A 24,587-nucleotide genomic window follows, 5' to 3' on the forward strand; every position below is an offset into this window, starting at 1 on the left:
TTAAAATAAATCTGAGCAGTATTTCTATATGATCTTTTCCCTTGTGAAATGAACAACACAGTCTGTTGTCAAAATTCTTTCCTTACAATGATTCACGAGCACCGTATACTCACAAAACTGCTGGACAGCAAGGCACTATCCAGACACTGTGACAAATCAAATGAAACACAAGGAAGACAGTGACCCTATTCTGCAGGGCTTATAATCTGTTCCAACACCGGGTTTTTATTTGATTTGTTTGGTTGGTTAGAAAAATAAAATCATTCAAGTACATTCTTCTTTGAGCATTATGTAAATCATGACTCTCTTTTTAGTGTCATGAGCAGGAAAGACTTGAGTATGAATTGATTAGATCAACTAGGCACAATCATCGCTGGAGCCTGTGTAATAAATAAGTACATGAGATCTAAAATAAACCTACACAGATCTCTGCAAGGAAAATGAAGAGGTGAGTTCCCCAATGAGAAAACAAACAATCAAGAAATCAAAAAAGGAAAACTTTTTCATTAATGATTCCAGGCAGTAGTGGAGCATGGTGGTGAAGATCACAAATGCTGGGGACAAACATGAGGGTCTGAAATCCCACAGCACTGGGTAGCTGTGACACTGATATTTCAGTGAAATTTTCTGCACCTCAGTCTCCTATCCATAGACTGGGGACAACCACAGCACCCATCTCCTAGAACGGTCTTAAGAATTAAGTTATTTTTTATATAAAAGTTTAAATAAAATACCTCAGATTTTAAATATTACCCCAAAAGCTCAAGGAACAAAGAAAACAGTGATAAATTGGAGTTCATCAAATGTTAAAAATTTGCTTCAAAGGACACCATCCAGAAGGTGAAAAAACATCAGAGAGGAGAAAATTTTTTCAAATTATTTATCTGATTAAGTATTTGTATCTTCAAATAAAAGAAAAAACTCCTACAACTCAACAAGAAAAAGAGAACTCAATTAAAATGTGTATAAAGTATCTGAAAATGTATTTTTCAAAGAAAATATACAAATGGCCAATAAGCACAATCAAACGATGTTCAATATCATTAGCTGTAAAAGAAATCAAGTCAAAACCACTAGGAGAAACCGCTTCACACTTACTACAATAGGTTATAATAAAAAAAAGGTGTAACAAGCACTAATGAAGACACAGAGGAAGCGGAGTGCGCAGCCCTTGCTGGTGAGGATGTAACACAGCGTGGCCACTTTAGAAAACAGCCTGGCAGGTCCTCAGAGAGTTGAACATTTGGTTTATGAATGACCCAGCATTTCTGCTCTCTGGTCACACAAGTAAGAGAACTGAAAACAAATGTCCACATAAAAATTCCTACAGGAGTATTCACGGCGCCATTACTCTTCACAAACAAAAAGCAGAAACAACACAAACGACTATCACCTGATGAATGGGTAAACAGTAGGGCCCAGATATACAGTAGAATATAATTCAGCAATAGCAAAGCATAGAGTACTGACCCAGGCCACAACCTGGAAATACATTGAAAAAGTTACTCAGTGTGAAAGAAGTCAGTCACAATAGACAGTTCCATTTACATGAAATAACTTTTTTACATGAAATGTCCAGCACAGGCAAATCCATAGAGAGAGAACAGTGGCTGCCTGGGGCTGGGGGACGATGAGGAAGATGGGAATGACTGCTTGTGCATACAGGGCTTCCTGTTGGGGGATGAAAATATTCTAAGATTGACTGCGATGCACAATTCTGGGCTTTGAGTAAAAACCGCTGCACATTTTAATGGGTGAATTGTATTAAAACTGTTAAGGACAAAAGCACCTAGGGCCAGAACCTTCAAATAGTAAATGCAAATTGCTAACTTTTATTACAGGAAGAAGAAACTGCCCTCAGCATGAAAGCAGGAGATCGGCAAATATGGGTTAACAGAATTGGACAAGAGCATTTCACTTGAAAGAGTTGCTGAGTGTACACGAAATATTCAGAAATAGGAAAATCAGCTTGACATGACGAAGAAGCATTCTGCTTCAAATGCAGATCAAGGATTCGGCAAGCCCAGCTGCTAGAAATAACCAGAGAAGAAACCTGGTTCTTACAACAAGCACCAGAGCCAACAAGGAAATGGTGGTGAGGAAAGCAGGCAGCCAAAAATCTGGAACAGTTTGCTACAAATAATTTCTCCACTGAAAATTCAAAAATAAAATGAAAGTGATGCAATGCTGAGCTGGCCTCACGTTAAAGGGCTTCCTCTGCTGCTCGACAGTTCTGTAACCCCGAATGAGAGACTCAGGAGAATCAGCATGGCTCCTGGCAGTCCCCAAGTGACTGCCCACCAGCACGTTTACCACCATCACATCTGCCAGGGTTGTATTGCAGAGAAGAGACCAACTTCTAAAAGGCACAGGAAATGTTTACCAGGGAAGAAAAGGCTGCTGTCAGTCCTGGGACAGAGGCAGTGTGAGCAGAGGCCAGAAGGCTGCAGGTGAACTGGAGCAGACCTGGGGCAGGAAGGGACCACGGAAGAGCAGATCTCAATTTTCTACTCTCTCTCCCTCGGGTAGGAGAGATAAAGCCTGCATCCTTCTCACCTGGAACTGTGGGTTCTGGCTGGCAGAAGTCTTACGTACAGGGAATGAATACTCAAGACTCTGTGGAAAAAGTCACGAAAGAGAGAGGGCGTAGGGACCCAACTCCACGAGCCTCTCAAATGATCCCATATTTATTGTGTATAATCAAAGGAAAACGTCATTAACAGTTGTGTGATAGTAAGCAGGAACTTGGGGAAAGAAGGATGAGACAGAGATTGTAGAATCCACCATGAGTACAAAGGCTTAGTGTATCTTTAGGTAAGTCATGGGGTGAGGGGAATAAGATACATTCTTTAGACATGTGAATTACAAAGCAGACCACCAGACCAGCTAGGTCCTTGCTTGGGGGATAATAGAGTATCTAACTGCACACAAGCCCAGCCTTTATAGCTGTGGGCCTGGGTCATTGCTTTGCGATGAGCAGAGTGCTATCTAAAACATCATCTACGCAAGCAAAGCATTATCTCTGCTTTTTAAGGCAAGGAGACAGGAGTGAGGATGCACAGGCACTTGCTTGCAAAGCAGTTACTAAGCATACGTTTTCTTCTTAAATTTGACAGGCGGCTGGGGTCTGTTACAATTTGTTAACCCAATCATGGGCTCCCACATGGAACCATTATGGAGGACACCCTAAGGTGACAAATCCTGGCTCTGGGTCTTTTCCTGCCAGCTTCAGCCACTCTAGCAGAGTCTAGGCACATTCCTGAATAATGATCATACAGAACCACCCACACTGTTAACTCCTGGTGCTTGAAACTTAATTTTAGCTCTACACAACTTAACGTAGAAAAGTTTCAGAAATAAAAGATACCATATTTACTTTATATCTCATCATAGGACTGATTTTTCTGATTGCTCTAAGCTGCTTCTTCTTGGTAAAGCACCTAATTCTGCAGGTGAATTCAGTACTTTCTTTGGGCATAACTAGCCAGTTTGGGCTCGCTAACTTCTATTGGTCAAATACCGATACACTTAATTGATTTCATTGTTCATCAATTTCAGCTGGGAGCAGAGGGAGTGTCACTCTGTTCCTCAGCCCACCCTCAACCCTTATCATCAGCAACTCAGGCCTCCGGAAACCAAAAAAAGCTTTTGTTTCCCTTCTACAGTTTCAACAAACCCAACAGGATACATAAGCCTGGAGAAAGAATTCAACACAAATGTTAAAACAAAAATCAATAAACCTGAAGCAACTCCATCTCCGAATCATGATACACAATGACATGAGATTAAGTGTGTCAGGCCCAAAGCATGGGTGAGCCTGACCACCTGATTTCTATTCTTCAAAGGAAGGAAAGTTTTCCTATTTTTTATTATCACTCTGTCATTGTTTCTGATTAAGCCAAAAACTAGTTTATGAAATAATTAAGCATTGAAATAACAGATTTTTGTTGTATCAATTACAGAAGGCATTCAGAGGTGTTAGGAAAAACCACCTCTGTAAAAAATGCAAAATTTCTTCCACTGTGAAGAACACGTATACAAAATGCAACAGAGAATTCAAGCTCTTGTGGAGAGGAGCAAAAGCCACAGAATCAAAGCAAAGTCATTACTATGAGTCAACTCAAAATTCACTGGACAATCATGTTCAATGCATTCAATGAAATTTAAAGGCATACTGCAAACCATACACTTAATGATCTGCAGGCTAGAGGAAGAATTTCTCTCTTTAACAGACAAGAGTAATCAATAGGGTGCCCCACCAAACAAGGACCAAAGAACAATCAGGTTTTTAACAGTTCTGATATATCAGCATTTTCTAAAGATCAAAATCCAGAAATTTTAAACATTGATTCACACCACAATGAAACAAGCACTTAAAAAAAAGAAAAGAAAAGAAGCACATAGAACATGTACATAGATCAATGAGAATTTCTTGAGACGCTGGAAGAAACAGGCTATAGTCTTTTACTTGAGAAATAAAACTACTTTTAAAGATAAATGCTAAAACACATTTCATCATTCATGTTGCCTTGAAAAATCTGAGGCACTTGTATCTGATTAGAAAAGCAATTCTGAGTAATAGTGTGTTACAATTCAGAGCCAGTTTGCTTTAGAAGAAAAGAGAAAAGAAAAGCTACCGTTTCTCATATACTGCACAAAGTGTGAAGTGTCTCCCTGCCTCTTTCTCCTCCCGTTTTCTAAGCTCATGCTTCCCAACCCTTCTGAAACAAGTATGAGAACCTCTTATTCCCGCCAATATGCCAAATGACAAAAGAAAATCAATTTATTTGTGTAAGTATATGCTTAAACCTTGAACTGGAAGAGAAAGATATCAGAAGTCTATATGGAACTTATTTCTACATTCCTGAAATCACACACACAAACGTTCACACAGACACAGACACAGACACATACCCCCTGGATTACTGGGAAATTCACAAACTTAGGATTTCCATCTTCTAGAAGATAACTTTGTAGTTAGTTTAAAATACAAAACTGTCAGCTTTGGAAAGCCTTGATCACCTGCTAAACCATCCAAATATCAAAGAGACCCAATTAGCCTTCTCGGTAGAATGTAATTTCCCATGATGGCAAAACATACCCTAAAAAGTCCTTGATCTAAGTCTCGTGTTTATCACTAGCTATGATCGTTTTTAAGCACATTAACAGATTCAGAAACTTATGTCTCAACAGCATTTATTCTTATTGAAATAGTATACGTGTTCATTTGCCTATACAGAGACCAGGTCCCATGATGGAGTTTAAGAGCTATTTTGTGTATTGCAATATTTATTTTTAAGTGCAGAAAAGGAGGGTGGGTATTACTCAGTTGTAGAGCACCTGCATAGCATGCACAATGTCCTGGCTTCAGTCCCCAGTACCTCAAAAAAATAAATAAATAAAATAAGGGCATATTTAAAAATGAGTAAAGTTATAAAAAAATGCAGACTAAAAACCACTGCAATCTAGGAGACACAATTACAATAAAAAAAAACAAGAGTTTCTATCAATTATTGGCTATTTGCCAATTGCAGAGACAACCAGAAATCACACCTGATAACCATCACGTGTGATTCTCAGCAACCCTACTAAGTAGACACGGATGGGAAACCAGGCTCTGCAGATGAGGAGACGGAGCTCAGAGGAGCCGGGGACGCTGACCGTCCTGCTTCCCGTGACACCACATCAGCCCAGGGCAAGCGCTGACGGAGCTGCAATGAGGGGACACCCAGCTGCATGGAACCTTGGGGCACTGGGGAGTCCCAGAAAACACTAAAAACTGTTCAGTGAAAAACCAGCTCAAATATAATACACTGTGCCACATTCTTTAAACAGGGAACATGAGTGAGACCTTTTTGATGCCTCCGTGTCCTTTCTGCCATCGTCAGTTACTTGCCCTCACAGCGTGACCAGTGATGAACTGGACCCCATATGAAGCGCACTCAGATGGCAGAGCATTTGAAGCTGTTTTATGAAGTTTGTAAGACTGTCTGTGCCTCACACAGGCGGTCATCCATCACTTCTCACCGGTGTGGATGTACCACCTGAAATCACTCCTTTCTGCTTTTTAAAATCCCTTCATCTACTCCAGACTTTTCAATAGCAAAGAAGCAGCTAAACCACAGACAGTGGACAGCTTTTCACCAAATTTCTTGAACAGCCCATCGGACTACCTGGAAGCCCTTTACTTTTATTAAACCCACTTCCAGGTACTTCATCATTTTCGGATTGGTGGACTTGGCCTCTGACTGAGCTACTCAGAGAGCTCCCAGCCTCACATCCGTGAGAGGACCCTGCTGTTGGGAGAAATCAGTGAGAAAGGCGTACATCCCCCAGTCATGTCTGCATGGCTAGAAGTGCCACAACGTGCTAAAAATTTATACCATCATAACCCCTGGGCTCCCATGGACTGGTTTCACATTAACCAAACTCATGAGACACTGATGCAAGAAAACCAGAAATTTAACTTATTAATGTAACAGAAGATGTGAAACTATGAACCAGACTGCAATATCAGAGTTCAACCATGAGTATATGTTCTCCTCCACGGCCCAAACACGGGCAGGCAGTCACATGGCAAGTGTGGACAGAAGCAGAGCAGGAAGGATTTCTAGATGAATTCAATGGACTAAATTTCTGTTATACCAACAGATCTGCTGCCTGGAAAACAATTAATTCTAATCACGGTGCACTCTTCGTGGACAGTTGCCGAGACACGACTGTGAGCACCTGTGTAACTCTCCTTTCCCTGTCCTTTCTGGGCTAATTGATGCACAGACGTACAGAAATCGAGGGATGCAGATACATCTAAACACCCAAAGCCCATTCTGGGAGCCACAATACCATACAGCCAGGGTTAAAATACTTGCTCTGCCACTTACTAGTTCTGTGACCTTGGTCAACTTACCCTCTGTGTGCCTCAATTTCCACACTGTAAAACTGGGATAACAATCAAACCTTCCTTACTCGCTTGTTGAGAAGATTGAAGGATTCATTTCTGTAAAACGCTCAGAAAAGAATGTAGCACATTTTGGGTGCTCAACAAATGTCAAATTAATATTACAGTGGTTTACAAGTCTCCTTCCTAACCATCTTCTGTGTTTCCTGGCTAGACTAATACCCAAAGGATATTCTTATTTCTCCTTTTATAAACTCATGGGATGCACCCTTCTGTTCCATCCCACCACCTGTTTAAACTGATGGAAGGGATACCTCCTCCCCACTCCTCTGGGCCATGCAGAGTGCTACTCCCTTCACAGCCCTGACGCCTGGCCCACAGCTAGCCCTCCTCACATTAACAGATTGAGTTGTGATTCCAGGGAGACAAGCAGGGCATGTGAAACCCTTCCTTTCCCTCCAGTGTTGACTACCCTAGGGAAGCACCCTGGATGCTCAGCTGCATTGCAGAACAGCCCTGTGCATGATGGGGCACATTCTCTCAAGGGAAGGCTTGCTGTGGCCCAGAGATACCTGGGACAGGGTGAGTCTCTACTTCTGTGACACAGTATCATGACACTCATTTATCCACAGCCCTGAAGTTCATGGAGAACGTGGCTTCATCAGTAACAAAGAAGACATTTATCACCTGCCTACTCTTGTGTCATCTCTCAGTTGGCTGCTGGAGACAACATGTGTATAAGTATTGGTTCCCCTTAGGCCCCAACATATATGAAGTAACAAAAATTTCTGTGGCTTAACGTTGGTCCAGGGCGACTGTGTAACAGTTCTGACTCTGCTGATGCTAAATTATGGGTGTAGGAATTATGGAACCTCCTCAAATATCTTTCATCATAAAATCAGCTTTTCTTATTTTCTTGTTTCTTTGTAATTACCAAAGACTATAAAATGATGGCTGCACACAAAACAGCAGCTAAAGTTTATGAGCTCTCTTGACATACCCACTGTGGTAAACATGTTACATAATTACTAATTCTCACAATTCTACAAAGCAGATATGAGTGTCCCCTTCTCACAGACGAGGGGAAAACTCAGAACGAGCTGACTCAGGATCACGTGGTTCAGTGTCAGCACGTGCAGGCAAACCCAAGTCAAGAAACTACACCCCATCATATATGTACCAAATCAACTCCCACCAATTAACACACAGCGGCGGGGTCAATACTCAGGGAACTCAACACACTTTTCAGCTTTATGGTGCTCCAGAGGCAGCTTCTAGCTGTTTTAAAATATCCCGGCTCACTGGTTTCTAACACTAGAAGAAAAGCCCGATTTTGCCATTGTTTGCACAGCAAGTCTGAAATGTTCACAGCGAGATAAAAGAATAAAACTATGATATAAGCAGAAAAAATTTTCCAGGTAGAAAGACATAATGGACGTTGTGCTATTCTGAAGCATTAAGCAAAGGAATCAAAATAAAATCACATTGTTTAAGCCTTATTTTACAAACAGAAAAATTAAGACTGTAAAAAGTTGCAACAGCGCCACCTATGGCTAAAAAGATCTTCCAGGTTGCCGGGAAACATGCAACACAAAAATTGACTGTAAGATGAGAAACGCGAATCAGATAACTAGAAGCTTATGTAGCATATACTGCACTTTGCTTCGGGGGGATGGAGGGGTATTCAGTATTTAATCTGATATTGCTAATACTCCTAAATATAAACAAAAGACATAGGCTCATGGAAGCTCATCTTAGAAGAGGAAAGAATCCAGTCCAGCCACTTCATTTTACACCAGGGGAGACTGAGACCTGAGATCTGTCCTCCTGGCAATCAGCAGCAAAGCTCTCCTAGGTCTCATGTCTTGCACTGTAGTAAAAACCAACAGAACTGTACTACGCCTATATTCATAAAAGTCACGTCTGTATTTTTCCAACAGTAGGTAATCTAAGTATCTTGCAAAATACTTCTCAAAGAGCCAGGAAATCATAGAAGGGTATTGAAATACAAAAACATTTATTTACATATTAAAACAGCATGAGCTTTATTCTCTCTATTAAAAAAGTGACATGCCAAATCAAAATTTTGAAATTTTAAAACCTGAAAAGAGTGCAGAAAAAAATCAAAATTTTCTTTAGTCACAAAAGAGAGGAGCTTATTCCCTGATAATAATCAATGTGGATTTTTCTAAACTTAATGGTTCTGGTCAGAATCCCGAGAAATTAAATGTCTGATGGATGGTTACACGGCAACATGAATTCTGAGCTGTAACAATACACATTCTGTGTAAATAATCTTCAAGGTCGTCTGCTTAAGGCAATTTAAGTAGTCCCTGTCTCACTAGAATGACACAGATTTCATTAAAGCTTCATACTGCACTTAAAAAAAAAACAATCCTAGATACTTTAAGCCATAATAATGTATATCATATATATACATATTGAATATGCATCAGAAATAAGCTACCCTTTTTAGTATTCAGAGTTGATACTTCTAAACTATCAGTCACTGTGACAGCACATTTTTATTAAGCACCTCTACGGTGCTTTGTATACAAGGCGTCAAGCTCTCACAGACAAGGTAAACCATATTACTCAAATTTCACAAATGACGAAATATACTTAAGCCATGTAAACAACTAAGATATTCATCATCAGGAAAGAAAAGAGTAAGGATTTTACTTACAATACTCACTGACAAAGTTTTCTTTCATACTAAGACTACATAAAACAAATTCAGTGTTTGGAAATTTTTCAGTAAATAAGCACCACTAGAAAAAACAAGTAACATCATTAGCAACAGTTGGACTTTCAAAGACCACTTCTCTCTTGCACAATAATTATTTTAAATGTTTTGTTTTTAGTTCTCACAAAGCACTAAATTTAAAAAATATTACCTTTAAAGTCATTACCTGAGAATAAAACATTTGTGAAAATGTACAATTTTAATTTATGCCACTCTGCCTCTCATTCTCACTGGTGTCTCTCCTTTGAAGACCTCATCAGGCTGAGATAGCTAAAATCGGTCATTTATGGGCTCACAGGAGTTCGGGAAAACACTCAACAGGAAGCTGATTAGAGGAGCAATTGAGAATTCATCCTGTGCAGCCTGGATTCCAGCATCGAGCTAGCCACCGCCAGCTGCGTGTGATTTGGGGCAAGCTGACCCATCTCTCAATCCCTCAGCTACAAAAAAGGAGACACTGATACCTACAATCAAACACTTGCTATGAAGTAAAACATGAGCAAAGCATTTTAGCCTCAGTTAGGCGTCCACTCACAGCGAGTTTGGTCATTATGATGATGAGGATGGCTGTTAACAAATTAAGCTCGACCAAACAGGAGAAATCACCTTAAAGGAGAAACATTCTAAGTCCATGAGCATTTCCTTTTGGATGGACTGCAGAATATTCTATAGATTTTTTTTAATAAACCAAATTTTGTCCATTAATTGTAGATTTACAGGTTCATGGACAAGTCTCCAGAAAAATAATTAGAGGCCTCTAACCTCTGAAAATTCAGATGTAAATTTTTAAAAAAATCAGGGAAGAGATTATACCTCATTTGGGAGAGTATGTACATAGCATGCATGAGGCCCTCAGTTCAGTCCCCAGTAACTCCATCTAAAAACTTTGTTTTTTAAGAAATAGAGAATTAAAGCAAAAGGATGGAGGAATACGGAAATTTTTAGAGACTCATCTCAGATTTAAGATGGGGAAGAAACCATCCAATTCTCAGAAGAAATCTTGAGGACTATGTAAACTGGATCTGAGATGTCTAGTCTTTTAACATTATTCATGAAATCATATTACCAAGTCTTAAAACTACCTGATAACCCACAGTGGTGATACTGATCATAACAGCTACCATCACGTATCGAGCTCCGGCTAGGACTGCTCTGTTCTGACATCTCTGCCCCTAAGGCCTCACCAGGCGGAAAGCACTAAATTCGGTCATTTATGAGCATCTCGTGTAAGTCCTCCATTTGTGCTTCTCACACTCCCCTCACCAGCTCCTCTGAGGGAAGCACTGTTATCATCTTCCCCACCCGCAGATAAGGCCACTGAGGCACAGACACTAAACCCGTTCCAGGCCACATTGGAATTAAAGGACGTCTGTATTTCTGCTGTTTTGCTTTTGACAAAGGAATCTGAGATATCAATTCAAAGCAGACTGTTAAATAATCAAGTCTGTCAGGTCTTCACCTCAAAGAGCAGATACTATAAATTCCTGTTGTAGGATGAGGCTGCCGCCACAAACTGACTCAGCTTGAAATTAATATCCAAGATGAAGCAGCGGATACACGTAAATATTCACGATTGTCAAGTCTGCCCACGGGTCTGGGCCCTTCACTGCCTGAAAGGGGGTGAAATCCCCACCCGTGTCTGGGAGGGAAGCGCGGCTCTTCCCGGGCTCACCCAGGCTTCATAGGCTATTTACCCCCACAGACTAGCCTCAACGGTTAAAAGCTCTCAAGATTTTTACACCAGGCAAAACTGAAAGACATTTCTGCAGATGGAGCAATTTCTCAGGCTTAAATTTATTTGCCTACACTCAGCCAGAGGGAGAAAAGAAACAGGACTCTACAAAGTCTCTGACCCTCACCACTCACAGGAGTAGAATGACCACAGCAGAAGATGGCCCTTCACATTGCAGGATGTGAACAAAATAAAGATGCCCCAACAACAGGCACTCCCAGACACAGCGCTCAGCAGTCTTCTGCACAATCACGGTTGTGCAGCCCTCAACACCTTCTATTTCCAGAACACTTCATCAGCCCAAAAGAATCCCCCTATCACTAGCATTCACCCCGTAATCCCCCTCCACCCAGCCCCTTCCAACCATCACCTGCTCTCTGCCTCTGCATGTGCCTTTTCTGGGCTTTTCAGATCACTGAAATCAACAATATGTGGCCGTTTGTGTCTGCTTCCTTTCAATTAACATGCTGTTAGCAAGGCTTGTATATTTTGAAGTGGCATCAGCATCTCTTTATTTATTTATTTTTTTTGGAAACGTTAAAGATTATTAGAAGGTGGTAAGTAATATCAGAAAGAGTAGAATGGAGCATAAGTGATTGGGTTTCAAAGGGAAAAGTGTGGGTTGAACAGTCAGGGTGGACTTCCCAAAACAGGTGGCATTTTTCATTTTCCTCTTTTTTTTTTTTCTTTTTTATTCACTCTTACGTGTGAATAATGTTCCACTAGATGGAGATACTACATTCTGTTCATCCATTCAGCAGCTATGTATGGACGAGGTCCAGAAGAATGAGTGTAAGGGATGACTAGCATGGATGACATTTAAGCAAAGGGCAAAATGTGCTTTCAAAAAAAAGCCAACAAACAGAGGCACAAGGAAATTCAGTGCGTTTCTGAGCAAAGTGCTTGCTTGCTTCGGCAGGACTACCGTGCAGGGCTGGGGTGGATATTGGCAGGAATCACGGTGAGGGAGTCACCTGAGAAGACACCCCACTGCAAGCAGCTCAGCCAATCCTCCTCCCTCATCCTGTATTGTTAGAGCAATGTTTCTAGGTTACTCTTATTTCAATTAATAGCATTTAACTGCACGTCTGATCATCACCATCAGACCACATTACCTCCAAGTCACAGAAAATCATTCACTGACCGGAGCAGCACCAGGACATAATGGTGATGGATTAGGGAGTCCTGCAGCATTCCAGCCTGCAGGCACAAACCCCACATGTGCCCTGGTGATGTCCAGAAAATAAAATGCATGGAAATATCTCACTGCTGGAACACGACATCTGCCCTCAAATTGCCCGAAAATCATCCTGGCAAAGCACTACTCAACCTTCTCAGTACAAAAAAAAAAAAAAGCTAAGAAGGCAAATTTAGGCTCTTCCATTGAAAACCAGCAATCATCACTGCCAGTATCTGAGCTGGAATGCTCCTGACTTTGAAAACCACTGCGCAGTTACTTTTCAAACGTGAAACTTATATATATATACCACGTAGATGATATTGCAGTAGGATTTTTCTTTTCAAAATTTCCAGTTGCAACATTAGCGCAAGAAAGTTTATGTTTAGGCTTTAAAAAAAATCAATTATCCTCCATTTTCTTAATTTTGAACTTATTATTATTTTATAAATGGAGCTATGGTGCGTATTTAAAACCTTTTGATTTCTGAAAACAAGACCTTTATGACCTCACTATTTCAGAGCAAACTTTAACGATTCTTTGAGAGGTGGGGCCTGGGGTGCTCACTAACAGCTCTTTAAATACTGACAAGGATGTGCTATTAAGTAATGCAAAGGCTCTAACTCCACATTAGCTCAGAAAGCAAAGAAACTACACCAAAGACTTCCTTAAATATTTTATATATTCCTATTCTTTTGAATATTAAAGCTCTTAAAACATATGATTTTTTTTGAAAAAGACAACAGCTGTAATAATTTTCCTCTCACCAAGAAAGCAATCTTTATCAGGAATAAAAACCCCTATGGAAATTGAAATGACAGGACGTTTCTAACTAAGTGAACATCCAGATCTGAACACAAACCTAAATCCTATCAGATCTCACTCGAAGGAGCTCTACAAAGGCCTGGGCAACCCTGGAGATTAGCTCTTTTGTTCCAAATGTTGGCTGAGCTAAGATCATCACACTAGGCAGGGAAGGAGAGAAGAGGAATGTCCACCTGGCAGCCTCCATCAGTTTTCTTCCAGGCACAAGGTGCCTCTAGGGCAGCCCCGCTAACAAGTCCCCCATAAGGAAAGCCGGCATCCACACTGCCCCTGCCGTCCCCAAGTAGCCCCGAAGCCCATATCCCAGCCTGTGAATGGTCTTCAAATGATCCCCCAGTTGGTGGCACCCTCCACCTCTTTCCCGCTACACACACACACAAAGCCACGACAGCCTTCCCAAAGCACAAATTTGATTACATCAACCCCACTTCAAACAGTTCAGAGGCTCCCTGGTAGAGTTCTAGCCCCACCCCAGACCCTGCTCGCCCAGGCTCATCTCAGTACATAGGTCCCCAGTGACCTCAGGAGCCCCCTGACCTGCTCCTACTTCCCACTTGCCTCCAGGTTCATTTTGACTGTTTCCCAAGGAAGCCTTCCCTCCCTCCAACATCCACAATTTGTTCCTCTCTTCCTAGAACATTCTAGGCTAAGTCAACTTCTGACAATGCTAAGCTCTCAAGAAGCAAATACATTTTGCTTATTTATGTGGCTACACTCTCTCTCCCCTAGACTCACTGAAGTGCACGTGTTATGAATAAATGAATGACGGGTTGGATCTCAAAGGGACAGACATACCTGCTCTCGCCCATCCCGACCCTTTTGTCTGTAGTATATCAGAAGCAAAACCAGAAGTACCTTTCCTGAGAGTCACTTCTGTTGACACGCTTCACTGCCTACTGTGTCAGTTCTAGTAAAACTCAACTTCTTCCAAAGCCCTACACCCCGGACTCTCTCCAGTGTCCTCCCCAGCAGGGGCTCCCTCCACCCTGGACTGCACAGGGCACTCTCCCTGGGTCCCCACGCCAAAAGACTCCAGGCCTCTGCCCGGGCTGCACCTGCGACCTGAGCCACATTCTTGACTCCTTCTCTTGGCTGACTCTTACTCTGTCCTCACAACTGAATGTACAGCCCATTTCTTCCAGGAAGTCCTCTCTGATAATGTCCTTTAGGTCTTGACTGGGCTCTATCTATAGCAGCAGTACATGGTGACCAACTGGGTGTTTGCCCGCTCCTTTGAGACCACGAACACTTGGGAACCACGTGGGAAGGAGTGAGAGATTACAAGACAGGTGGGGGAAGCAAAAAGCAGAAATCACAGCCCAAGTCCCAAATTCAAGGATACTTTCTCAGAAAAAAGTATAAACTATTTCACACGTGTGCAATTTGGCTACTATTTTTGTGGCTTGTGGACAGCAAGAACTTGGTGTTCTAGCCCAAAACCCAGGTTACATGCAAAGAAATGTATATATTCTTATCCAAAGGAAACCAGAGCTGCTCAACAACAGTTTTCAGTTAGAACTGAAAGGAAATTTGATAAAGGCAATCTCTCTCTCTCTCTTCTTTCTTTTCTGGAATCATATAATTTTAGAAGTATTTGCGTGACTAACAGACGGCTACAGCCCGTGATTCTGCACTGAAGTGTTTGGGGCTGAGGAAGCCCAGATTACATTCACTCTGTAAATGCAATCACACCAACACACTGATAGGTGCCGTGAGTGGTGGAGCTGATGTTCCAAAGCAGGCAACCTTATTCTGTAAGAGAACTCTAAATAGAAAGTAAGAAATGCAATGTCCTGTACTCAATTTCATTTGCTATATGGGCCATTAACTGATAGTATATTTTGACTAATGAAACCCAAAAATAAATTGTCAACGTCGATTTTCTTCATCTGACCGTTTTATGCTAACATCGGATATTAAACTCTCACTCCATATGGAAAGCTCAGGCCTATGCTGCAGCACAGATACATCCCGAGGAAGAAAGCCGACCAAGGGAGAACTGGAGAGTTTCCCTTCAGAAGCTGCAAAGTCTGGTTTTGCACCTGTACACCATTTGCAACCACGTCATCATCAAAGGAGTTAGACGTTACCTCTCTGGGGCGAAAATCACTGCGTGCTTCAGAACCATCAAAGAATGCTGAGCTTTGTGAAACAGTCCAGAGGCGCTTAAATCATACTTTTTCTGAAAGGCTCCAAAACTGACTCACTTCACCATTCCAGGTATAACAGGGAAGTACTGGAAACAGTAGAGAGAACATGCCCTTGAATTCTGACAAGGCCCTGCTTGAATCCTGCTACATCATTTACTAGTCACTAAATGGACCAATTCTTTAACCCCTCTGAGAAGGCTTCCCAATCCCCAAAAGGGGGCTGTCAGCGCCCACCTGGGAGGCATGGATGTGAATGCAACACGCAAGTAGGGCGGCCGACTGCTACCTGACACGGGGCCTGGCTAGTTTCCCTCGGCTGCCCTTTTCCCCCTTTAAACTTGCACTGTTCCCCCGGTAACGATCAAGCCCCCGGAACAGACTGCCCGTATCTTCTGTGTATCCCTGGATACATGCCTTACCCTTAGGAGGCCAGAAAAACAACTGCCTCCTCCCAAGTCACTAACAATGTTCTTAAGAGTCTGGGTATTTTTAACTCTATTTTTCAGGGAGACTATTCCAGAATTTTGCAAGCACCATTCTCCAGGTTGGCTCCCCTCCCAGTGCCCATCCCTTCTCACCTCAGATCCTCTGTCTGACTGCCTTCTGTTCATGGGAAAGCGAGTCCGGTAAGGTGGGGCTCCCTAGACCTCCCTCCCTCCCTCACAGGTGATTGTGACTAACTTCTCCCCATTCCTCACTGCAACTCTAGCATCTGAGGAGTCTACCCTCCCGTACCCTTCAGACTCTGCACCTTCCCAAGACGCACACGTGGCCACGACCCTCCCTTCAGATTTCTTCCTGGCTGGCCCTGCCCAGCCCCTGGCCCCTTAAGGATAACTGGCATTGCTTTGAAAATGGCAAACGCCACTGACTGACACACCAAAGCTGTATGGTCTGGGCTTTCCTCCAACCAAGACACAGCCCTGCCCCCCCTCAGCCTCAGTCTGCAGCTCTCGAGATGATCTAATTCACATGCAAGGCTGTGAACACCAGCTAAGAATGACGACTCCCAACGTGTATCTCTAGTCCGGCTCCTTCACCTGAGCCCCAGGCTCATCGACCCGAGTGCCTCTTTGAAGTCCTAATTTGGATGACAAATGGCATCTTAAAAATGCCTCATGTCCACCATTTACTCTAGAATTCCATTCCTGGCAGGTATCTCCCAGACTCCCCATTTTAGTAACAGCCCCAGCACCCACCGAGGTGTCTGAGGTCACATTCAATTTCCACTGTTCCCTCCCCCAGGCCCTGCCCTGGAATCAGTCCTGTTATTTCCATCAATAAGCCCATCTCAACTGTAGTTCTGTAGGGACCATGGCCGGAAACACACAAGCTCACAGCATGGTGCACTAACAGTCCTCCGTAGGGTGCTCCCTGGAGGGGGAGGCATCTCCTGCCGCTGTTCACCTCAGAAGGCAGTGGATTCTCACACAGGATGTCCAGGAGAAGGGACTCAAGGTTCTCCCATGGTCTGAGCTTTGAAGGGCCCGAGGTCTGGGGGAGCTCCTAATTAGCAGACACACTTGCCAATGAGCAGATGAGGATGGGGGAACCCACGCAAGGCTGTTATCACTTCAACTCATGGGCTCTCAGGAGCCACGGGAAAGGCCTGTGTCCAGTGTACAGCCCAGCCATCACAGATCCCAGCCTGCATTTGCCAACCCGGACAGCCTAGACTCCATCTACTTGCGACACTTACTTCTGTTCTGTTCCCCACCCAGAATGTGATGGACTCATTCAGATATTCTGGCCTGTCTCAAGCGAGACAAATTCAGTGAAAAATGAAGTGTCCACATTTGGACCAGAGCATGAAAGGAGAAACAAGGCCTCATGGTCAGCATGATGGTGGTGGCCAAACCCTTCCACCGGGTGAGATGAACCATGGTGAGGGTGAGAATCCAGGGTCCTAGGTCGGCCAAATCATCTTCCTTCACGGTTGTCTGGGGTGTTGGAGACTGACTACCACAAACTAACGACACGGCTGTCAGTGGTGGATGTCAGCTGCAACAGAAACGGATTCAACTCTTTACTGCCAACATGGGTTAAAAGTAAAGGCCGGGGCAGGGAGGTCTGCACGGCTGCTGAGGCAAACCACAGACCCAGCTCTGAATGCCCACAGGCTGAAGCAGAGAGGAAGCTATGGCCCTTTTAGCTGTCCCTGTGTCCAACAGATCCAGGTGAGCCAGCTACTTAGGAGAAGGTCATGTTGTCCTGATACCCAGAAAAACCAGCCTCGTAAAGGGAACAAATAGTGTCATGGATTTTAGACCCAATTCTGCCCCTTTATGAAGGCAAAGTAAAGTAAATGGCACGGGGAAGTTGAATGCAAAAAAAAAAAAAATTAAAGAACCAAACGGTGACCGCTTCCTCCAACAGCATCCCCTGCAGCTGTCACCTCCGTGGCGGCCACTTCCTCACCAGTGACCGCCGGCCAGGAAGCGCCGTCATGCACGTCACACAGCGACAGCCAGGAACCGCGTGCCGAGCACGTTTGTGTAAAAGCAGGAATCGAGCAAAATGCTGTAGAGTTTCACCTTAGAAGTTTAAATACTCCATGAAAAGAATCCCTGAGCACCCGACAAAATCAATTCGCATCTTACTTCTTCAAAACAATCAAACAAATTTAATAAGGGCGCATTTGTCACCAAATAAAAGGAGGACCAAACATGTTCCTCAAAAGCAAGGATTTCAACAGGTATCAAACACCAGTGGGTGATGAGCTAACAAAGCAACTATTCCAAAAAATTAGAAAATAAAAAATGACTTAGATAATAGATGGATCAAAACAGCTGTTAAGTTGTTGCTTTTTAAAGTGATGGAGACTGTACGGAGGGCAATCTGGCTATTTCCAATGCAGGGTGTGCACAGCCCACATTTTCAGAAGCAACAACATGCTCACTGGGCAGTACAAGTGAAAAAGGAGTAAAGAAAAAGGAAAAGAGGAACAAGAGAAAATTAGAATCACACAAGAACAAAAATGATTTTGACTGCATGTACAAGAATTTATGTGAGTGTGTGAGGCCAGGGACACGGGGATGGTGAGGCCCAACCTCACCTCCTGCTCAAGGGAAAGCAGGGGCCTGAGGGGAGAGGCGCTGCCGGGGGACCACAACGTGTTCAGCTCCCCTAACCAAAATTCGACCTACAAGCGTCTAGGCAGCTTTTGAGCTACAAATTGTTGTCGCATTTCAGTCTGGACCGTTTTACTCACTTCCACCAAGAGTAGCAGGAGAGAATGAGGCTCTGCTCCTGCACCAAAGCATTGTTTAAAAAATTAATGACTGTGGAATAGTAAAAGAAACAATGGAGTAAAAGTGACTGGAGGAGAATGTGCTTGACCCTAGCTCACTGGCCGCGTTATCTCAATGACGTTCAGATGCTGGCTGAGCCCTTATGGTACCACAATAGACAGACCCACAAGGAGGCAGGTTTAATGCGCTGAACCACTGTGGGCTAAGTACACATCCGGCTACTCCGCCAAGTCCCAAGGGCAGACTTCAAAAGGCAAAAACAAGCTGGCATTCTCTGGTGGGTCTGCAGACTCAGAGACAAGCATTTGTTGAGCAAAAATGTCACCAGTGCCTCCTATGACAAAAGAAGTGGCACTGGCGTGGGGGCTGGGGCAGGGCTCCAGGCTTCCACTGCTCACTCACCACTCTGTCCAGGGGGAGAAGTTGGTCCCTGCTTAGGTTTCGCTGATGCACCTACCTTGACTAATGTCTGGGGCCTCAGCAGGAGTTGACAGGTGAGGTGAACAGAGCCAGACTCTGTGTAGCACGGTGCTGGGAGCTATGCCCTCAGCAGTGCCCAGGCTCCTAAACATGTCAACTCATCTCCAAGAAGCAGATGGGGAGTGCGAGCATGTAGATCACAGGGCCCTGTGAGGACAAGTACAGATCATGGCCACGACATGCCTCTCCTCTTCCTTAAGCCATAGAGGTATTTCCGGGGAGGAACAGAAAATTCATCCAGAGCCTGCTAGGTGGGCTCTCGCAGGTGGGACTAGTGTCCCCTGTGCTTCTCACTCACAGGGCTGGTCTAGACATTCTTTTTATTAATTCTCTAGCATCTTCTCCTCCAACTTACCAACAACCAGAAAGTAGGATCTGATCTTAGGTAAGTTCAAGAATCACAGAGCACCACCTCCAAAGCGGGCCCGGTAGCACATGCCAGGTCTTCTGACCGCCACCTGTGGGACCACCATGAGCCCTCTCCAGACTCAAGGACCGAGGCCGTAGGCCGGGGGGACACAGCTTCCCTCACTCACCCCAGCAAAGGGGGACCACGTCTCGGCAAAGGCATCTCACCCTCTTCAGCCCGAGGGACAACACGATAGATATATGGGGAAACAGAGCAGAAGGTGGGGGGTAGGCAGCCCAGAAGAGCTCATCTGTACTTCCGAGGCAAAGTGGGGCCATTGACTTAATCACAGGGACAAAGTGGGAATGAACATTTCCCTGCTCTGTCCCATACACCGTGATACGCCTTTCCCTGCATAAGGAGTTCATTAGGAAGTCCCTGGCGGTGTTTCTGATGTCCTAACTTGGCATGGTGGCTGTCGGGCAGGAAGAGACGGCCTGAGCTGAAAAGGTGCTGGGCCTGGGAGGCAGGAGACAGCGGCTCCAGCCGCAGCTCAACCAGCGCCTCGTTCTGCCTCTCGGGGCTCAGCATCTCATCTATAAGCAAAGGGATGAGACTGTCCCAGGACAGGCTGCCCAACAGAAATGAAATGAGAGCCATGTAAATAACGTTTCCCAGTTGCCACGTTTAAAATTTGAAACAAAGAAACAAACCAACAAACAAAAAACAAATACTAGAATGTGATTTTAAGAACAGATCTTACTTAATCTACTGTATGTAAAATACTATTATTTTGACATGTAATCAATATAGGAAGTAAAGAGATAGTTTATGTACTTTTACTAGACAAGCCTCAGCGTCTGATGTGCATTTGACCTACAGCACATCTCAGCTGAGTCCAGCCTCCTCCCCAGTGCTCCTAGCATCAGTGGCTTTGGCTACTTTATTGGACAGCAACTCCAGGGGTCCCACCATGTTCCTGGCTGTAAAGCGGGAGTAAGTGTCCACACTAACCCTAAAAGGATCTCTCTGAAATAAAGGCGGATTCACTTTGAAATGTCTGGAAACCGGCGGGCTGCACCTCCCTCCCCCCTTTTCTACAAGATTGACTTCTTCCTTGCTGATCCCTTTCTGGATGTAGGGAAGCAATCCAGCACACAGCCAAGGTGGACTGGCTTCCAGGTAAACTTACCTGCTGTCTGTGTCCAGTCCCATGAAGTCCTCCTTCTCAAACGGGATGCAGGGGAGGGGGATCTTGTCCCCAGAATTCTTGGGGCCACCATCCAGCCACTTGGAATTGAGCAAGATGAAGAGTGATTCAGTGAAGTCCTCGATCCTCTTCTCCACCACCCTGCAGTACTCTTAGATTGAAGGCAACGTCGGTGTGCGTCTGCTCGGCTACCTCCCCATGCTGCACAAAGACAAAAAGCTGAGAGTCATTAAGCGATGTGCCATACAGCTCCTCTGCATGTGGAGCTTCTCGAAGGCCTTGGCAGAGAGACATTCGGTAATGGTGACAAGGCCCACGACCTTGGGGTGTTTCTGGAAGACGCTCCACCGATTCTCGGGCACATAGCGGTGCCTGTAGTGGATACAGAGTGTCCACTGGGAGCCACAAGGGCTGATATGGCTAACCGAGGTGAGTAGCTGATAGATGCAAAAGAAATTCTCCTCTGAGATGATCTCTATGGATTGGACCACAACGGGACGAGTCTGGTGGTCCTCAGCACACTGCACGTAGTCAGGGATGCTCATGTTGCAGGCCCTGCCGAGAGGGGAGAGGAGATCGAGGTACATACTCTGCTGTGTGCTATGGGCCCATCTGGGTTGCGGTGACCTGGTGTGTACCAGCCAGAAGACAAGGGAAGCCAAAGCAAATCCAAGGGTACAGTTTGTCCTCAGAGTCTGCATATGGCTACTGTAGCTCGATCACATTACCCAGCTTTTGGTCTAGGCTTCCTGCCTCTGCAGAGAAAGGTCATTTCTTATTTTCTATTTCCAAGCACCTAGCAAGGCCCTGATGCAAAGTCACTGCTCAAAAATGCTGAATAAAGAAATGAACAAAGGAAATGCTTCCCCAACCCCCTTCAGCAGAATATAAAGAAAAGGACCACAGTAGGATCAAAAGATCTGGATTCCTATTCAATTTATTTGAACTCCTAAGCTTCATAATAATGGATAAGAAAACTTGCCTTGGGGTAGAGGGTACTGTTCATTGGTGGAGCACATGCTTAGCATGTACGAGGTCCTGGGTTAAAACCCCAGTACCTCATTTTAAAAATGAAACAAGTAAATACACCTAATTACCCAGCTGAAAAAGTATTTTTTAATTCAAAAGTCAAAAAACACCTTGCAATTGACACAACATTGTAAACTTGACTATACTTCAATTAAAAAAAAAGCCTTGCCTTACAAGAATATATCTGGATTACGGATGTTTGAAAATGTAAAATGCATAGGGTACCACCTGCATAAAAGGAGGTGACTGTACACATGTTCTATCCCTCCTTTATGAGCTATTCTTCCTTTGGGGGAGTTATAACCTCTCAGAGCTAATTTTCTCAGATTAAAAAATATAAACATTACCTGATTCTCAGTACTGCTGAAGAATCAGATAACTCTATGAAAGCATCTGACCCACAGAGTTTACTCAATAAATGTTTGTTGAATGAATGAATAAACAAGCAAAGTGAATGCTGCTCCCTGCCACAAACCATCATAATGGTACTGCCTGGAAATCCCAAGCCCACGTTCACCCGACTCTGCATTAACAATGTGTGTGACCTGGACAGGCCTGTGTGCTTCTCGAAGCCCCAGTTTAATCGTGAATAGAAATAAGGGCAATAACACAAACCTCAAATTGTTAGTGAGTCAGTAATGAATTGTACCCCAACACTGCAAGATGGAACCATTAAGAAAACTGGGCAAAGGGCCCATAGGCCCTCTCCATATAATCTCTTACTACCACATGGGAATCTACATTACATCTCAAAATTAAAAGTCTAACATTTTAAAGAGGTTATCGAGGTTAGGTGAGCTCACTGTCTCAAATAAGGAACACACAGTACAAATAGGACAATGCCCAGCCCATGAGATACACTCAGTTAACATTCCCACTGAGCCCACTAGTCCCTCCAACTTCAGAGCAAGAGGATGGGTCCTCGTGGCAACAGGCCACAGCACCTGAAGCTAACAAAGCTAATGGTGTCCACTTAAAAGAGCCCCTGTCACCACCCTTGTTCTAATTTTCTATTTGTAATTTTTTTCTTTTCATTAAATTGGAACTCCAAATTGCATAGAATTCTTACCAGATATCATGATGGCAGCCCTTCAAAACCTGACCACAGAGATCATGATGGCAGCCCTTCTTGGTGAAACAATAAAATGAAAAGCCATTTCCACAAGACCTCTGTGTAAATCTACTAGGGAACTTCATCCTGGACTGAGGAAGAGGACTGGGGAGTAGGGGGTAAACTGGGACACGGAGAAATATGGGCCACCTGTCCCACAATGGACTTTAAACTCACCCTCACCCTCCAGGAACGTCTAAATACACACAGACAGAGTGCTATGGACAAGAATTTTTTTTAAACAAATCCCTGAATCCCTAGCAGATCTTGTTTCTACCGAGACACAAATGTCTTATTTGTATAATGTTTCACAGAAGCCTTAAAATATTATCACCCCAACTTGACACATCAAGAAACTGAGGTAGAGAAGTTTATCACATTCTACAAGATTAGAGAGAGGCCACGTCAGACACCGTATTTAAATCCAAGTCCCTGCTCCGTTGCTCACACTAGAAAGTGTCACATACTGCCTCTTTCCTGCCCTCTCCCTGCAATAAATCTCTGAAGAGTCTTTTCTGTGTCACCTGCAATCAAAATCACATCAATTTTTCACAAAGAGCTATGTCACTCCTTGGAGGACATACCAAAATCTAAAGGGTTGGGTTGAGAGGAGATATTTGCATTTTCTGTTTCTCAAAGGAAACATGGCTTTAAAAGAAACTGAAAAGTATTTATCTAGTCTAAGCGCTCATTGTGCACAGAAAGAAACGGAGGCTCAGAGGAGAAGAGGAAAGGGCGTTATTAACAAATATTGCCTCAGCGCAGCACTAAGCCAGCCCTGGGCACTTCTGGGGGAGGATCTGGAAGGCCCAGGAAAATGAGTGTTAGAAAATAGAAAGAGAAGAAGAATATAAGGTCCCGTCTCTACACCACCATACCATGAATTTCCACCAAATTACCCAGTATGGGTGCAGCCAATAGTAAGGTTGTCTAAACAGGTTATTGAAACCTGGAATTCTCAACCATAGTGGAAATTCCAGCATTTACTGTGCTTTTTTCCCAGTTCAATCATCAATTCAGTGGGCATTCTGTACCAGGGACTACACGAGACCTGGAGTTCTCCCAAATAAAGATCTCTATTACCACGTGTGCAAACCACATAAAGACCACCAGAAGAAAAGCGCCCACAGATAAGATGGAATTACTGAAACTGAAAGCAGCCAAAGAGCATATATTACTAGGAAAAATGGTGCTCCTATAAATGGACTCATGGACATAGAAAGCAAACTGTATTTAGCAGGCAGGAAAGGAGGGATTAACAGATACAAATTAGTAAATATAAAATAAATGACAAGGACCTGCTATATAACACAGGGAACTATATTCAATTTCTTGTAATGAGTTATACTAAAAACAATCTAAAACATATGTATATACATATGCTTATGTTTATAACTGAATCTCTGCTGTACACCTGAAACTAACATTGTAAATTGACTACACTTAAATAAAAAATAATTTAAAAAATAAGTAAAAATAAAAGCAACGCCATTAAGAAAAAATAAAAGAACACTCTAATCCCCTTAGCTGTAGGTGGTGGAGAATTCTGGTTGCAAACACCAAGTCCACTGGATCACTCCAGCAATGGCTGTCACTCTTTCTGACCATCAGAGAGTCACTTGTTTCACT

At 43.5% G+C, this 24,587-nt stretch overlaps 1 protein-coding gene across 2 annotated transcripts in view; it reads right to left on the minus strand.

Moving 5' to 3' along the window:
- LOC140694995 (trafficking protein particle complex subunit 9-like) overlaps positions 1–24,587 on the minus strand; it is a 170,291-nt gene that overhangs the window by 143,506 nt on the left and 2,198 nt on the right. The window contains exon 1 of one of the 2 annotated variants that reach the window (XR_012070656.1): positions 20,801–20,923. Coding sequence is in view for 1 of the 2 variants with exons in the window: in XM_072957980.1 (XP_072814081.1) it covers positions 20,801–21,019 (219 nt within the window). In the remaining variant the exon portion in view is untranslated. Of the gene's footprint in view, positions 1–20,800; positions 21,020–24,587 lie in introns of those variants that run through there. The other variant, XM_072957980.1, reaches the window with a different exon arrangement.

Source organism: Vicugna pacos, unplaced genomic scaffold (assembly GCF_048564905.1).
Source record: "Vicugna pacos unplaced genomic scaffold, VicPac4 scaffold_118, whole genome shotgun sequence".
Taxonomy (NCBI): domain Eukaryota; kingdom Metazoa; phylum Chordata; class Mammalia; order Artiodactyla; family Camelidae; genus Vicugna; species Vicugna pacos.